The 14,142-nt window shown below is 40.7% G+C and overlaps 1 protein-coding gene across 1 annotated transcript in view; it reads left to right on the forward strand.

Annotated features, from left to right (window-relative positions):
• Positions 1–14,142, forward strand: part of LOC308399566 (copine-8) — a 107,532-nt gene that overhangs the window by 81,422 nt on the left and 11,968 nt on the right. Inside the window, exons 14-16 of the mRNA XM_080886906.1 lie at positions 7,666–7,712; positions 8,457–8,638; positions 10,086–10,213. Coding sequence (XP_080743032.1) covers positions 7,666–7,712; positions 8,457–8,638; positions 10,086–10,213 — 357 coding nt within the window. The remainder of the gene's footprint in view (positions 1–7,665; positions 7,713–8,456; positions 8,639–10,085; positions 10,214–14,142) is intronic.

A 14,142-nucleotide genomic window follows, 5' to 3' on the forward strand; every position in this document is an offset into this window, starting at 1 on the left:
GGGCCCATTCGCAGACAGGAAACCAAGCTGTGTGGGGAAAGAAAGAATCAAAATGTTCTTGTAAATAAAATGGACTTTTAGCCATTTTAGTCTTAAGGGATTTTTTTGTGTTGGCGTTATTAGAGAGGTTTTTGTCTGTCACAATTTACAGAATGAGAGACGCAGCTTCTGGGAAAAGCCGATAAATTGAAACTCAACTGGCCCGAGTTGATTTTTGATCTGTTTCTTCGGAGCATCAATAGCCCCGATTAGAGGCACATCATTCTTTTACTCTAATAAGCTTCTCTTATAATAATAACACATAAAATGCCATCAAGATAATAAAATTAGCCAGTCACAGTGCATACTAACACACATCTCAGCCAAGTGCAGAATCCTTGTTTTGTTGTGCCAGTCCATTCCCGTTAGCCACCTCTCTATTTTCAGGTCTGGTTTCTTTTAGTCTTCTGCAGTCTGCAAGATATTACATGATGGCAGGTTTAGATTTATTTATTTATGTGCAAACAACAAAAGTCTACTTGTTTTTACTGCACTACAAAACTACATTTAAAAAGCACAAAGAAAGAAAAGGGATTTTTAGAAAATGTAGTGATATTCCCTTAGGAATAACAAGAGTGAGCTGGGGGTGGTTTGTGCTCTCTGAGTGCTTCTTGTTTCAGTCCTCAGTTTGGCATTTCCACATCTGATTTTACCCAATTCTGCTGTTAATTTCTGATTCATGCCAAAGCCAAAAGAGCCTTAAGTAAGTGCTCTTCCTTTTTCTTTTCATGTTTTCTTGTTAAACGTTCTGAAGTTGGATACATTTTAGACTCTGCCTCCTCTCAGTTTTACGTCAATCCCTCTGTGTCTAAATTTATTCAGAATTGGACCGCTCATGTGCCGTCTAATCCCTCGGCATTATTCAGACCTCTCTTTTTCATCCTCCTCTCTTAGCCACTGGGCCATGGTCATTTGATTCTCATGCTGTACCTCAAGCCTTAAGGACCCTGAGGTGCTCTTAGCTTCTAGCCAATCTCAGGCTCTAATAACTTCCTATACCAAGTCTCTCGTACCTCTCACTCTCCAATGTCAGATCTTCGCATCTCTCAGATTTCACCATCTAGTCTTCAATGGCCCTGAGCAAATCACAGACTCTCGTTTCCCTGTTTTTGACTTTCAATAATCTTTTAGTCAATCTCAGTCTTTCAAAGCTCTCCACGTCCAATTTTAGGCCTTCACATTTCCCCAGTTGCATGCTCTCATACCTCTCCGTCTAGCCTGTTAAGGCACTGAGCCAATCATAGCACCTTATTTCCTTTTTATTTTCTGGCTTTTGGCAATGTATAGCCAATCACAAGCTCTCATGTATCCCATACGCTCTCTGACAGCCTCTAGCCAATCAGGCTTTCATTTCTCCCTTTCCTTGTGAATGGGCTGCTAGTCTTTATCCCAAACTTCCTTCTTCTCTTTTCTAGATTCACCTTCTTTTTTATTTTTACATGCTCTTGTTTGCATCATTTCCCCAAGTTCAGTGTGTGCTAGGTAGCTTTGTTATCATACGAGCTGAAACTTCTTTGCCATGGAAAAAGGGTCCTGTCATGGATCCTTTCCCTCCATCCGGGACTACCCAGGGGGATTTTGCTAACTCCTGTTTTTGCAGTAAAATTAGTTGTTGTTTTTTTCATTATAATGTTTATTCATTAACTTTTTAATTAGCTGGCTATAATACGCTATACTGACTGAATGCTGCAAAATCTGACCAGTTTAGACATTTGTTTTTGGCAGTTTGTGGAATATTATTTGCACAATTAGTTTTCACACAAATTGTGATGCATTAACAAACAGATTCTAACAGATGCCTCATTATATTTGACAAGTCTTTCTCGATATTGTTTATTTTTTTTCTCTGCATTAAAGAGAATCCTCTTGCCTCTGATCCTCACACTCTTATTTTGAAAGTTCAGTTGCTGCTAACCAGGTGGCTCCACCCCTTACAATAACCTGTTTCCACACCGGCTGGCTTGGATCTGAAAATAGATCTATTGTCCTTGGTTTTATTGAGGTGCTAATGCAGAGACGATCTTGTCCCGCAGCCAGAGGGACTTCAACTCTTCACATCTTGGACTGCAGCTGTGCAGCTGGCACTGTCTTCTGCTCCAGAGATCCACCGCAAGCTTTTGGGGGTCACACTACCCAGAACCTGCTCCATGCAGTAATTCATGTACCAAGCAGAGCAGAAGAAAGAGTGCCAGCTGCAGTGCAAAGCAGTGGATTTCCAGTCTGTCTGTCTGAGAGGCAGCTGAGTTTATTGGTGTATGCATTAAATTTAAAAGTACAGTTTAATTGCTTTAAGAAAGCTTGTGGCTTTTTTGGTTCATACATATGCATTCTCCACCCCAGAAGACATCTAAACTGCATTGGCATCAACAGACACCACTCTGCATTTAACCTTTGGTTATTGTCAACCGATCGCAGCACAAGCCAAAGGTCTCTTAGTGTTAAAATGCACCAGACTACCATGTTTTTTATTGTTTTTTCCTTCCTGCTGTTGCAAGGGCTTGCTCATAGGGAGCATATTATTGTCTGATTTTTACCTTATAATATAAAGTGCTTCAACAACATGACCTTGCTGAAGTGATAGAATTGGTACAATTCCAAACCCTTGATAGAAGCCAGCACGTGGAATTGAACTTTTTAATGCATTTGAAGACTGTTTGTGCCCACAACACTTAGCCAGTGAATTCTTCTGTACAATCTATATGTACAACTGAGTTCTGGTTACAGTCACATGTGGAAATTATTATTCAGAAGTAGTAAGTATAATCCCTGTATTTCTCATATTTGTGTAACGGGAGACAGTTTAGTCATATTTGAATGCTGGGCGGACGAGATCCATATTAGAGGCACATACCGCATGTTTACTTGCTCTGTCGCTAAACTGCTAATGGAGAAATCGCATCATCAAGTCTCCCTACAAACAAGACCGTGTTCCCAGCAGCACCGCAAGTCAGAGAGCACTTTGAAACTTGGCAGTGCTTTGGGAGCGTGAGCTGGATGCTCTTACACGTTTGTGTGACTAAATTAAGTGCCAAGTGCTGTCTCACTGTTTGAAACCTAAATGGACTGTAATGGTCCAGTTGCACTTACTCCAGTTGCATAATGGGCAGACCAGGTCTTTGTGGACAGACACACACTCAAGCATGCACACTCAAACCTAAAAATGTAAACACACCCATGTGTGCAAGCGCAGGACACACAGCTATTTAGTTTCTCACACATTTCCTAGAAATCCTTTCTGTGTCTCGGGCTGGATCGACTGGCTACAAAGGAATTTCTTCATCTGGTTTTCCCGTATCTCGCCTCAGTCCTCCCTCCGTCTCTCTTCCCACTGCTGTCATCTTCTGATTGATAGCTCTTTTTTTGCAGCTTCATCCCAATCAGCTAATTGTTCATTTGGACCTAATTAGGAACTTGATCTGCTGGCAACATTAGCATAAATGACTGATTTTCTTTTTGGGGAGGGAAAGCTTCAACTCACTCCAGAGCACTGCTGCTCTCAGTCTTTCCCTCATCCTTTTGATAAAGCATTAGTGCCACCCATGAATTTCAACAAAGAGGCCTCTCTTTGTGACCGCAAAGATAAAATGATGAATTGTTGGCTGTATCTTTCATTTTGAGTTGTGTCTTTGAAAGCAGCCCTGTCACTCATAGTGACAGATATTGTTTCCCCTTGTTTTGGTTTGTGAGTTGCGCATTGAAACCAGAATAGAAGCAGGAGGGGGCTCTGCTTGAGAGGTTATCATTAGGTAGAGGAGCAGACATCAAGACAAAGATTGGTATTAAAAACCCTTGAAAGGGATGCCAACATTTGACTTTTGGGCGATGCACCTTGCAGATGAACAAGTCCAATGTGCTTGCCAATAGCTGTGTTTGGCTAATTTAACAGATTTAATGCAAGTATGGGTTGTTTATCTCTGTTCTCGTCTCACTCGCTTTACCTCTTTTCCTCTCCTCTAGCCAGATGGATACTGTCCAACCAGCAACATCTGTTTGCATATCATCAGGAGAAGTCACATCACACAACCTCTGATGCTGTTTTTAGGCCACTCAGTGCACTCATGCATACATGGTTCCCACTGGCATTTGGGTATTACAGGAAAGTAGTCTTTCTGTGGACATTTTTTTAAAATGTTGGAACATTCTCACTTTTAGATAAAAAAAGTTCCAGTAACTGTATGACTTTCCTCAACTTTGTAAGTTTTTCTGGGTTTTAAAAAGAAACGCTAATGAGCGTTGGTGGCTTTTAGCCTCGTAGCTGCCAGAATTTAAGCGTGGTTTGCAGAGCTGCTGGCTGCAGTCTGTGCTGAATCTGCAATGAGTAAGCGTGCATTACTGCGTACATCTCAGTATTGTTTCACTTTTGTTTGCTAGTGTCAGACTTCTAAATCCATCTCAGCCTTTGCAACCACACTCCTGTATTTCCTGCCGTGTTGCTACCATGAGTGGATCAAGGACATAGTTTGACACCCTTGGCAGGACTGTGTTTTCGCCCTTGAAGGTTCTAAATTATTATTGTTTGGAGTTGGTGTGTGTGTTATGTACTGTATAATGTTGTATATATACAGTACAAGAGGCATTCCTCCTTTACCCCGAATGCTGCTGACATACTACATATCTTATAGCCGAAGTTATTACTTGTTGAACTCTAACAGAACATCGTGTCGAAAGAAGAAACCGTTGCGAGAAACACATTGTTGGGGTCCTCGAAAGTTTGCTACATGTTGTCACAGGATGATAAACAAAGGGTTTTAGTGATTTGACCTGTTACATTAAAAATTAAACAAAACTATACATTGAAAAAACAGAAAATGTTTTTGTAATTTTCAGTCACTACAAAAAAAACATGCTTAAGACTTGAATATGGAAAATTCCTTTATTTTAAAACAATACATTGTATCTTATTTTTATATTTTTTTCTACTGTGGATGGGTAAGACCCACAACCCACTGCTGTGCCAATACTGCTGAATGAATATTCCCAGATGTTTGTCAGGTGTATTTGTTCATACTGTACTGTCCATCTGCTGTGCGTAGCTGTGTACATGTCATTAATATTAAATAATGCATTGACTGAGACAAAAACAACAACAACAAAGCACTATCCCTGAATATAATAGGGGATCTTTGTTCTGTTTTCAGTTATTTAGAGTCATGCTTTAGCAAGTAAACCCAAAAGTAAGACGTCTGCTGAAGTTTTGGGGGAATCTGACAAGAGGTGGGCATGTAGACTGCCCAATAAAAATAAATAAATAATGACTTGATAAAGCTGCTAACAGCCTTGAAAAGGTTCAGGGAAGTGTGAATGATAAGGTTTAGTTTATAAGACAGGCTAAGCTCACAGCTCTTCTCCCTGTACTGAAACTCAGAGATGTGATGTTGTGGTGAAGACCACTGCCTGTGAAAATCCCTTATCACGACTGCCAGAAAATCTTGTTTTTCAACCTGTTCTGCAGCAGTGCTCTGCTGCACATCTCCATTTGCTTGCCTTCAGTGCAAAAATGGCTGATAACTGCAGTTGGAAATATTCTACTAGTTATATCATTTATTTATTGCAGTTGCTGTTTGCTGATTTTTGGCATAAAGAAAAAGGGACTATTAATGAAGTGTGTGTGTTTAAAACTATTTATGTGTCGACTGACAGACAGACAGAATGTAAGTCTAGACCAAGAAATATACCATGGAAACCAGCATGTTGCCTAACAACCTTCATGTCTTCACATTTAGATTTATACCTTTAGACTGCAATCCAGAAATATCATCAAAAGCCAGTTAAACCGTAGTCTTGCTCGGATTTGTGTCTGGTTAATAGATGCTGAGCATGAAGCACAATTTCCGCTTAAATCTCAGAAACTCTGACGTCATTCGTATCCTGCTATTAACTGTAGATTTTGCAGCCCAAAATATTCCCAGTCAAACTGTGGAGGTTTGATAATGCTAATCAATGAGAGTGACTCAACAATTGCAACTCACTTCTGAAAAGGACTCAGCCAATATTCCCCATTTTGGAGCTTCTGATGTTGTCCCTGCTTTTGTTTGTTATTTTCTTGGCAGCTTTAAAATTGCACATCATAGTTCTGAGTCATCTGATGCAACAATGGCATTGCTGTTTTCTTGCACTAATGTTTCACCGAGATGTGTTAAACTGGGAATTGCATTCCTCCTTTTCTGCCATTCCCTTTTTGTTATTTATTATTACCGGTTGCCTGTTTACTGGGACAAAATTTGACTTCCTCTGTCAGATTTTTATGACGCAGAGTGAAATAAGGTGAGCAGTAAAGAGAGAAAACATAATTTAAGCTGGTGGTCTGGTGCTTTGCCTTTAGGAGGCAAGGCCCTCCTGTACTTGCATCAGAAAAAAGGCACTTTTTCCTTGATATTGCTACTAATTTTGGTTAAATATAGTATAAATATAACAGGTCAAAAACTAGTTATCAATATACAGTGAAGGCACTTGAGTAAACCACCTCATCTTGTTATACTACTCAGCTACAAGTGATTTGCAGCTACTTTGCTGGACTATTTTACTACATAGTTTCTACATTGCTCCAAATATTGATTTCATTCTGTAAATCTTTATGTTAGACAATTTGTACATTTTGTACTGATATATCTGTGATAAGCTAATATTGGGGATTCATGTATACAGTAAGAAACAGTCCTTAAAAAGTTGAATGCTTCTTGAAAAACAGAGTTAAAGTCATCATGATAGGCTCACAGCAAAGAAGTATGAAGCAGGTAAGCAAATGACGGATTTACCATCATTTCGATCTTTCGTGCTAGCAGGGTGACACTAAGCATTAGAAAGTATAACGACATATATCACAGCACACAAAGACGCTATGATTTCAATCAGCTCCACCTACACAGTCTAATTAATAAAAGCTGACTGGCAGCGACTGATCTTTTTCCCTTCATAGAAAAATCAGAGCGAACTTGCTTTTCCATGTAGTTTTTAAGCCCAAAGTGGAAAAACTTTGGTAATTTTTCACTAATAGAATTTGTTTGTACACATGTCAGAGCCCCCCTGCCGTGTGGGCTGATCATTAAATGTGTCATGAACTTTTCGTCGCTCGCTCACTCTTCTTCTGCACCCCCCTGCGCAGCGCCAAAGATAATGAGCTGCTGGGTGTTTAAGACGTGTGTAAGGTAGACAAAGAGGCTTTTGTGTTTGTGTGTGCGGCAGCGAGGTGAGGATTGCTGTTGAAAAAACCTGTAGTGGGCCTACAGAGCTCTTAACCACATCCTGTTCCTGCAGGTTCACAAGTTAAAAATGTTTTGATGAAGCGAGATGTGCCACTTTCTCATCCCGGGTGCCGTGGTGTGTTATTTTTCCTGGTCTTGTTCAGTCTTCCTCCATCTTCACTGCTTCCGCATTCTCTTAGATAACAACTTCCCAGTTGTTCGCAAGACTAATCCAGCGACATTCATGATCTCTAAAGCATGAATCCTAATGTTTTTTGGTCATCCGCAGCTTTCCGACCATTCACTGAAATATCACAGCTACTTGCTTGAGTGCCAGTATGAGGGAATTCGAAGCCTCTGAATTATGGGAGCTCTGGTGATCCAGTGCCATAATCTGGTCAGACGTTTTTAAACCATCTCTATCTCTGTGTTTTTGTCTTACAAGGACCCAGATTAACTTCACCGTGGCCATCGACTTCACAGCTTCCAATGGTGAGTCTTCTCATAAACACACATTTAGACACACAGAGTGCCCTGAATGCCTGGAGAGCATTTATTCAAATATATGCAGATGTGAGAATCAAGTGTTTCCTAATAGCCCTCTCCATCACACCTGGCGGTAACGTGCTATGATGGCCGTGATTAAAGGGCTGTGTTATCAATCTACCCTTGAGCTCAGTAGTAGGTGGACGATTGAGGCTGTTCAGCCTGTCCTATTAAATGAAATAAAAACTCTTCAACTGTAGTTGTAATAAATGTGTTAGAGGCTGAGGTGCGCTTGATCTTGTCAGCCAATTACAAAACCCTCAATAGCCACCGCAGTTTATTAAAAACAACCCACGTAGCGATATAAAAAGTCGCATACGGATAGATAAAACAAAAAAAATAAGCAACACATTCTCGCCGCTGTAAGGTAATTAGCAGCTAATTTAACTCCATCGCTGAAGCTATCATGACTCAAGTGTTTTTCTACAAATTTACACATCATGAACCACTAGAGATTTATTGGATGGTTACTTTTGGACGAGCTCTCTGTGACAAAGATGTGCGAAAAATCAAGAAGTGGTAAAACAACATTTACAACTTCAGGCAGCTATTCTAGCAGTGATCATGGTTCCTGCAGCTTCTGGCAATCCATGATGGCCCGGTCTGTTTTATGTGCTTGCTGGAAGGAAATCTCCGAATTTGGACTTAACTTACTTGTGATTTTGAAGATTCTGTCTCTGTCCACAACAGGTAACCCAGCCCAGCCCACCTCACTCCACTACATGAGCCCCTACCAGTTGAATGCCTACGCCATGGCTCTGAAGGCAGTCGGAGAGATAATTCAGGACTACGACAGTGATAAGATGTTCCCTGCACTTGGCTTTGGAGCCAAACTGCCACCCGATGGACGGGTGTCCCATGAGTTTGCTTTGGTAAGTACAGGACTGAGACTTGTACCCTGCAATTAGCAGCCATTTGCAGTCAATGGAGAGTCATTTATAATAGGTGACCTATGATTAGTGTTGGAGAGCGCAAGAGAGGGAACGAGAGGAAAATTACTATTTCCCTAAAACAATTACATAAACACTTTTAAATTTATTCTATTCATTTGTATTCACACTGAACTGTTTTCACTTCACAAAGCTGAAAGGTAGATTCGTGGCTTGCCTGCATTATTCTAACGTGGTCGACAACACTGTACTGGTAAACAACCGTGGATGCTCTTTAATCTCCGGGTCCATTTGCTGCTTAGTGGTGTGTTACGTATTCACACGCTTGACGGGTACTATGGAGATTTGCATATTTGTAACACAGCAGTTGAGGAGTTTTCCAGCTAATTGACAGGCTCAGGTTTTAATGTCAGTTCTTTTACATTGTGGAATTTAATGCAGCTCCTGTCAACAAAAACACAAAAAAATGTCTTCATTTACGAGAGTCTCAAATGTTCCCAGTCACACGGAAAAGTTGTGAGTTATGCTTTACATTTGAATAACTCGAGGGTCATTCTAGCCTTTGATGGTTGCATTTATTTACTGTGACCTTTGAACCATCCGTTCTAATGTTTTTCATACAACCAACCAAAATGTCAAAAGCAATATCAAACATGTATATATGGTGTTGTTGACAATGAAAGTTGTTGCAACCAGCAGTCTCAGAGTAAATCCTGCTGTCTTAAAGGTTCCTCGATATAAACTGGATAAACTGTCCTGACCAGTGCTGGTCAAGTTACTTGAAAAAAGTAATTGGTTACCAATTACTGATTACTTCTCCAAGAAAGTAATCCTGTTACTTTACTGATTACTTATTTTCAAAGTAATTAGTTACTTTCTTACTTAGTTACTTTTTAAAAACATGATACACAACCTGAGTAAAGCAATAGACCTTTCAGCCGAATTCTATTTTTATGCATAATCCGTCATATAAAATTTAATCAAAAGAAAAAGGTCTCTTTTAAAAACTTGTAATCTTTTAACTTTATGCATCAAGCAAAAATTTATTATATGAAACTGTCTCTGACGTGAAGAAATTTGTTTAACATTTAAACCTATTTTCTGCATATTCCAGCTTATAAAATAAAATAATGTTTTGTGTTTACGCTCTTTCAAAAAGATGCAAGATTCAGCTGCACTGATAAAACCTAAACGATACCCATCCCTAATAAGCAGCCTGTTGAAGTTCAAAGTGAGCATCAGAATGAGGAAGAAAGGTGATTTTAATTACTTGTGGCATGGTTGTTGTTGCCAAACGGATGGGATTTCCCCAAACATCCAGTGAGAGAGTACATAAATGATTCACTTGCTTTCCCTCTTCCTGTGGCCCTGCTGAATGCATCTCAAATCAATCATGGAAGGTAATCCCCTCTTCTTCTTTCCTCTGCAGAACGGGAACCCTCAGAACCCATATTGTGCAGGGATTGATGGTGTAATGGAAGCCTACTACCAGAGTCTTAAGTCGGTTCAGCTTTACGGCCCCACTAACTTCTCTCCTGTTATCAACCATGTGGCCAGGTAACACACGTACACCAGTGATTTTAAGTGTCTGATTTACATCTCTCGGTTTTTGCTTTTCTGTACGCTGAGCACGCTGTTTTACGCTGTCGTAATTGTCATCACTTCCTTTAAAATGAACTTCGTATCATTTGAGTACGCGTGAAAGAACGGAGAGTACATTTCACTCCGACACTCAACGTGTGTTCTTGGATTTTCTGTAATGAGCTCTCTGAAGCAGATGTTTGTAATGTAGCTAAGAAGAGTTAGAGTGCAGGAGAAAAACCTCGGGACACAAACAGAGAAGGTGCCTGACGGGTGATTGCGTGTTTGTTTGTGTCTGTATACCGATGAGAACGTAATTTATGCTGCGGGGGAAGACGAGCAGGCGGACAATCAAGAAAAAGACTTCCAAAAGAAAAATACATTAAGAATCTGTTCATGCAAGTATGTAATTATAGCGAGGTCTCTCGTCAGGTTGCTTTTCATATCTAGGAGATAATTTACTCACATCTTAATCGTGTACTTACACATACAAATAGAGCATAACACAGATGCCTAACCAGCTTGTAATGAGTTCAGTATTTTGCACATTTTCGATTACTGGTTATGTAGTATTTGAGCCCTTTCCAACCCATTGGTCAGTCCCTTTGAGCAACAGCAACTGATTAGCTTAGCATAAAGCCATGACGCTTCGATCATTGGCGCTCCAATCTGCATCCCTTTGTATCCTTGGGCAACATACTGAACCCCAAGTTGCTTTCTGATGTGTGAATGTTAGAAAAAGGTGCCTGTAAGGTTACATGAGGCATGTTGTATAAAGTGTTTTGAGTGCCCAAGTACAGCAGGAAAACTCCATAATTAGCCCAAAAGCACTGCCTGTCACCAGGTTGTGGTGTGTGTTATCAAAGTCAAAGTAAACTTTATTGTCATCTCTGCTATATATATAGTACAGAATATAGAGGCAGTTCAGTTCATTTCCATTCAGTGCAAAAGACATACATATATACACACACACACACACACACACACACACACACACACACACACACACACACACACACACACACACACACACAGATAAGACTAAGGTAAAAGGATCAATAACAGTTTACAATTTACAGGTTGAAGTGATTTAAAGTGACCATGAGCAGGATTCTTGAGAGCAGGATTGTCCATAGAGCAGCATCTGGGTTACAAAGGCAGTGGTATGTGGAGTGCAATAGAGGCAGTTAGTTAACAGTTTGTGTGGGTGTGTTTGTTGGGGGGAGTGGGAGAGCCTGTAGTGAGTTCAAGAGTCCGGTGGCTTGTGGGGAAAAAGCTATCTTACAGTCTGGAGGATCGGGCCTCGATGCTGCGATAGCATCTGAATATTGGAAGGAGAGAAAAAAGTCCATGTGAGGGGTCAAGCACGATCCAGGAGGCCTTACTGATGCAGCACTTGTGGAAGAAGTCCCATAGCAGAGGGAGAGATGTTCCGATGATCTTGGCAGCTGCTTTAACAATCCGCTGTAGCTGGCGGAGGTTGCCGACTCTGCAATTGCTGAACCACACGGAGATGCAGCTGGTCACAGGTTATACATCCATGTGTCACATAAAATATTCAGTGGTTGTTGGGAAGTAAAAAAGTGTCCAAAGGAGACAAGGTGGCAAAGTTGGCATTAAATCAAAAGGTATTTATTATTGATTAAACTAAAGGAAACAGACAAACCGCCTTTACCATCAAGAGGAAGAGCAGCACACCAAAGTCTAGAAGCTGGTCACGAAGCAAAAGAGAACAAGTCAGACATGTTAAATGATTCAAAGACCGTCCTCTCCACCAAGGCATGAGCAACCTCAAACACGCACACAGCTCAGGACAGGTCGCCAGTCTGTCGCAGGGCCAACACACAGGGACAGACAATGCCCCTGTATCTGGAGCATTGGGGCTTAAGAGGTTAAGATTAGGCTTAAAACTTTCCTTTTTGATAAAGCTTATAGTTAGAGCTGGATCAGGTGACCCTAAATCCTCCCGTAATTACGCTGGAATTTTCACTTGCTCTATTTTTAGACACCACTCTGCATTTCCACAGCATGTTTTGTGTCTTGTGTCCCTCCATGAACCTGTTCTGCTGGTTTCTTCTTGTTAATTGGAGATAAAGTATCTGAATTTTAGGAGCAGGACCACACCTCCAAACACGCTCCTTCCGGTTCTCATCTATGTAGGTTCCCCAAGTCCTACAAGCTGTTTGTTCTCGTTTACGTGCCCCACCCTCCCTCCCCTTTTCAATTCTTTCACTTCTTCACTTCTATGTAGTACTATGGGTAAACTATGGGGATCTGCCAGGCCCGTGAGCCACTGCCAGTCCCCAAACCGCAGCTCAATTCATGTCCAAGCCTTTCACCTTTATCTACTAAACCGCTGTCAAACCTCAAATGAGGACATGGGCCCAGCGGGTGAAAGGGGAGTTTGTTGGGGTTTTCTCTGTATTTCTTGTAGGATCTTTTCCTCACAAGATGAAGGGCTTTGAGGTGACTGTTGTTGTGATTTGGAGCGATATAAATAAAATTTAACTGAATTGAATAGTAACAATAAGAAACAGCACAGCTCTGTTACCCCTGACTCAGAGCCAGGCCAGTTCTTTAAACAAAGTGAAGCTGTTCATTTTGCTGCTTTTGTTCTGTGCCTGAAATATTCTTCTCCTCAGTTCAAATAACAAACCCAATCAAAACTGCAGCATGTATGCTTGCAGCATGCATATATATATATATATATATATATATATATATTAGGGGTGCAACGATACACAAAATTCACGGTTCGGTTCGGTTCGATACTTTGGTGTCACGGTTCGATATTTTTTCGATACAAAAAAATGTTCATGCATTTTTAATTTGTCATTTATTAAAATTATAAATATATATTTTAACTCAAAAGTACAGTTTTTAAATTTAACCCTAACCCTTGTGCGTGTTTTTTATTTTGACAGCGAATGCGCACCTGCGGACCACTTATGTGCACCCCTGGTTATTTAGCTCGTCATATTGCAGCCACAGAAATTCTTTTGTCCATGAAACCATAAAGCTGCACTTTCTTTTTGCCTTATAGTCTGATTTGTCATAACTTCTCCGTTTTGTGGTAAGCTTTTCTTTGGCTGTCACTTCTTCACCCTGACCTGTCTTATTTGGCTCAGCAGAACTGAAATGCTTTTACACACGCACTCACATAAGCTCAGCGATTCTCTGCGCGATCAACCTCTCACATGTTTAAGCTGCGGGAGATTTCACTTGTCATGTTTGCATAGTAAGCTAACGATTGATAAGACGATGTCAGAGGAATTGGTGTGCAAATTATCATCACTCACAGATCAGTGCTGTCGCTCTCTATACACAGTTCGCGCGATTGCAAAGTGAAAGCAAAAAAACAAGCGCAAATTCAAACGCGACTTCAATATGTCACATATTGACAGTGGCTCACCGATGCCAATGACATAATTACCCAGCTACATTTCTGAAAGAATGCAAAAGCATTGACATATATTTTTCCTTCCTACAATAGCCCGACGGGCAGGGAAGAGATAGATTTTGGTAGCCCGACTGAAAAAAATCGCTAGCTCCGGGACGTCGGGCTAGCGATATTGCGAGCCCTGTATCTGATTGAGGAATCACTCATCTTTGGAAAAGAGAGTTTATTACAGAGAAATGTCTCTTTCCAAAATAAAAGCTATACTATCCGCTTCTTCTGGGCTATATTCTCAGCAGCATGAGGAGAATCATGTGCTAACAACTGTCTAAATGACTCAGCTAAAGTTAGTAGCATGCTTGCTTTTTTTTGTCTGCTTCCACTTGTCTTTGCACTAGGATGATGTCGGCGTAAATGTGCAGTCATATTCGTTGTGTTCCCACTAGTGCTTTCAGGTTAATGTCGTTGAAATGACCTTAACGCCACAACACGGCAAATCTCCGTTAAC

This window comes from Rhamphochromis sp. 'chilingali', assembly GCF_963969265.1.
Source record: "Rhamphochromis sp. 'chilingali' genome assembly, chromosome: 7".
NCBI lineage: Eukaryota > Metazoa > Chordata > Actinopteri > Cichliformes > Cichlidae > Rhamphochromis > Rhamphochromis sp. 'chilingali'.